Consider the following 2699-nt stretch of genomic DNA (forward strand, 5'->3'; position numbering starts at 1 on the left):
TATTTATCTTTTCCATTGGTTACTTGGTTTGTAAAACTTTTGAAAATATTGAGAAATGCAATTAAAATGATTAAATGTACTTGTATAAAGCTGTTGGTTAGTTTAATTTTATAACATTTATTTATACATATTTTATTAATCCATATGGTCTCGTCCAACCAGTAATGGGTAAATGTACATTTACCATTTCAGCACTGCTTATAATAATTTAATAATGTAACACTATGGCAGAAAATTCTGTATAATGCATACTTTTATTTGCTCCTTTTTAAGATTATATAATGGGAAATTAATTTAATTTTTAGCAATGCAAAACACACTTTAAACTGGACCCCAGAAACAAACTAAAATCCCCAAAGAACGTCTTTGTTTAGTGTTTCCAACTATCACGCAACTCTGTCCCTGGTGGAAATGAAACCCTAATTTGAAGAAAGGATCTTTGTATTGTCCGTGTCGACCCAGGGCATTATCGGAAAGGATCCCCTACAAAGATAGGACCTTAAGTTTAAAGCCAAATTATTATTATTATTATTACATGTGTGATTTGTAAGCAGGGTTAAACCAGGTGTGTCCTCCTCACCTGTACTCCGGCCTGCCATAGGCTCCGTCCGGTAGGCTGAAGGTGGTGGGAGTCCTCCCTCTGAAGCCAGACCTGCTGCCCCCTGCTGGAGAGTAATCGTCATAGTCTGAACCACCGAAGTCTCTGCCAGGAACTGGAGGGAAGGATTCCAAACCGTAGGAAGGGAAGTATGGAGGTCCTGAGGAGGGGAGGAGATAAATAAACTTCAAGACAACAAACGTTGGAGATATTTAGAAACATAAAGGAGACATAAATATTTAATAAAATAATAAAAACAGCAAATTTACTCACCCACTCCGGCTCCTCCTCGTCCAGCTCCGGGTCCGGTGGAGTCCGGAAAACTCTCTGTAAACGTAGCGGGAAACGAACTGCACAGACTGGCATAGTCCTCTGCAGATGGAGAGAAACACAATTAATGTAAAGACACTGGAAGTCGAGGTTCTCAGCACCTCCTGAAATCTGGATTAATGAAAACTATTAGTTCATAAAAATGTTTAAACTTAACACACTGGTATTTATGTCAGTAAAGAGGTTTTTATCAGTTTTATCCACTAAAAAAAGTAGGCTGTAAATTATCCTGGGCATTCAAATTAAGGCAAAAACCATGAAAGTCGTGCATTTAGTACAATGTACTTTCCATTAAATATTATTTTACATCTTTTAAATCCACTTGGCTGTAAACATAAGAACTCACATATGATCATCGTATAAAGTTGCAGCTGTTACCAGGTTCCAGTATTTCAAAACACTGCATCCAGATCAGAATTATCCAGATTTCATAATCTCATTATTAATAATATAAACACATCAGACGTAATCTGTGGGGTCCTATTCTCCTTCTACATGTTTCTACTGGGTCATATAATTCACTGACGACACGCGGTTATATCTTCCCAATAAATACTGTCTCCAAAACCATTAATCTAGATCAGAATTATCCAGATTTATCCAGAATTATCCCTTATTATTGTTTTAATTGTTTGAGTTTAGTTATTAGTTTAAGTGTTAGTTTTATAATAAATATGGGGGTATTTGTCAGTGGTAAGATTAAAGAAGGTTCAAACTGACTAAAACTAAATACATTTCCTATATATATATTCATATAATTTTAGTTTTGTAAGTACAAAGTTATTTATTTTTATTTTTCATTAACTAAAATGTTTTTTCATACCTAGTTTTAGTTTTCAGTTAAATTTTATTGTACTATAATAACCTCGGCCACTACATCCATGGAGATTCAAAACTAATCTCCATCTACCCAAAAACAACATTTGATGTGGATTCTAGGTGGGATTTGATTTACAAACCAAGTTTTGTAGCATTAGGATCACGTCTCCTGTTTTGAAAGACCCAATTTTAAGATTTATTTCCTCTTTGGATATATCTGATCTTAATAAAAGGTTTGATTAATTACCTCTTTGTGTGTTTTTGGTTTCCTGTGAGATACTTACCAGAGTCGGTGGAGGGACAGAGGGCACAGTCCATCCCCCAACCCTCCCCGTACAGGCAGCAGCAGTCCATGAAGGTGACCTGAGCCCTCAGCAGAGGACTCTGACAGACCAGGTCCGCCGTGACGTGCTGCCAGCAGACAGATAGGTTCTCATCTGGAGGACAGACAACATATAATAAGTGGATGCTGCCCAGTACAACCAGTCTAACAGTGGAGGAGCTACTCTGATCTTTTACTTGGTTACAATCCAAGGCAGTTTGATCTGATGGCCGCCTCACTGGAGCAGCTGGAGGTTAAGTTTTCTTGTTCAAGGGCTCCACAGTCGTGGTCGGTCCCAGGATCAAACCAGAGACCAGTTACAAGCCCGCTACTCTAACCTATAATCCACCAGTCACACAATTAATGCTAAATAATTGGACTTCCCTTAAACCTATGAAAATAAAGTTGATATTAATAATATCATTATTGTTACAATTATATGAATCGAAAAGACAGTACAGACCTGTGCCCTGTATCTATAGCACTGACCACCCCCCTGTATCTGCAGCACTGATCTCTGCCCTGTAGCTACAGCAAAACCAAATCTTTATTAACTGACTCTGAAAGACAATTAGTGTCAAATTGTTTGGATTCATCTAAATCTGCTATTACAGAGCAATTTAAAGAAGA

The 2699-nt window shown here is 37.3% G+C and overlaps 2 protein-coding genes across 2 annotated transcripts in view; one reads left to right on the forward strand and one right to left on the reverse strand.

Moving 5' to 3' along the window:
- Positions 1 to 545: 545 nt before the first annotated feature.
- Positions 546 to 2202, reverse strand: LOC118341615 (latent-transforming growth factor beta-binding protein 4-like). The gene is made up of 3 exons (XM_035679913.1): positions 2032 to 2202; positions 872 to 970; positions 546 to 758 (listed from the first exon to the last, which is right to left on the reverse strand). The coding sequence occupies exons 1-3, from the start codon at positions 2099 to 2101 to the stop codon at positions 577 to 579; spliced, it is 351 nt and encodes a 116-aa protein (XP_035535806.1). The 5' UTR covers positions 2102 to 2202; the 3' UTR covers positions 546 to 576.
- Positions 2203 to 2295: 93 nt separating this feature from the next.
- LOC118341426 (latent-transforming growth factor beta-binding protein 4-like) overlaps positions 2296 to 2699 on the forward strand; it is a 5789-nt gene continuing 5385 nt past the window's right edge. Inside the window, exon 1 of the mRNA XM_035679666.1 lies at positions 2296 to 2357. Coding sequence (XP_035535559.1) covers positions 2296 to 2357 — 62 coding nt within the window. The remainder of the gene's footprint in view (positions 2358 to 2699) is intronic.

The sequence above is a fragment of the Morone saxatilis genome, unplaced genomic scaffold (assembly GCF_004916995.1).
Source record: "Morone saxatilis isolate NCDOM2014 unplaced genomic scaffold, NCSU_SB_2.0 Contig8, whole genome shotgun sequence".
NCBI lineage: Eukaryota > Metazoa > Chordata > Actinopteri > Moronidae > Morone > Morone saxatilis.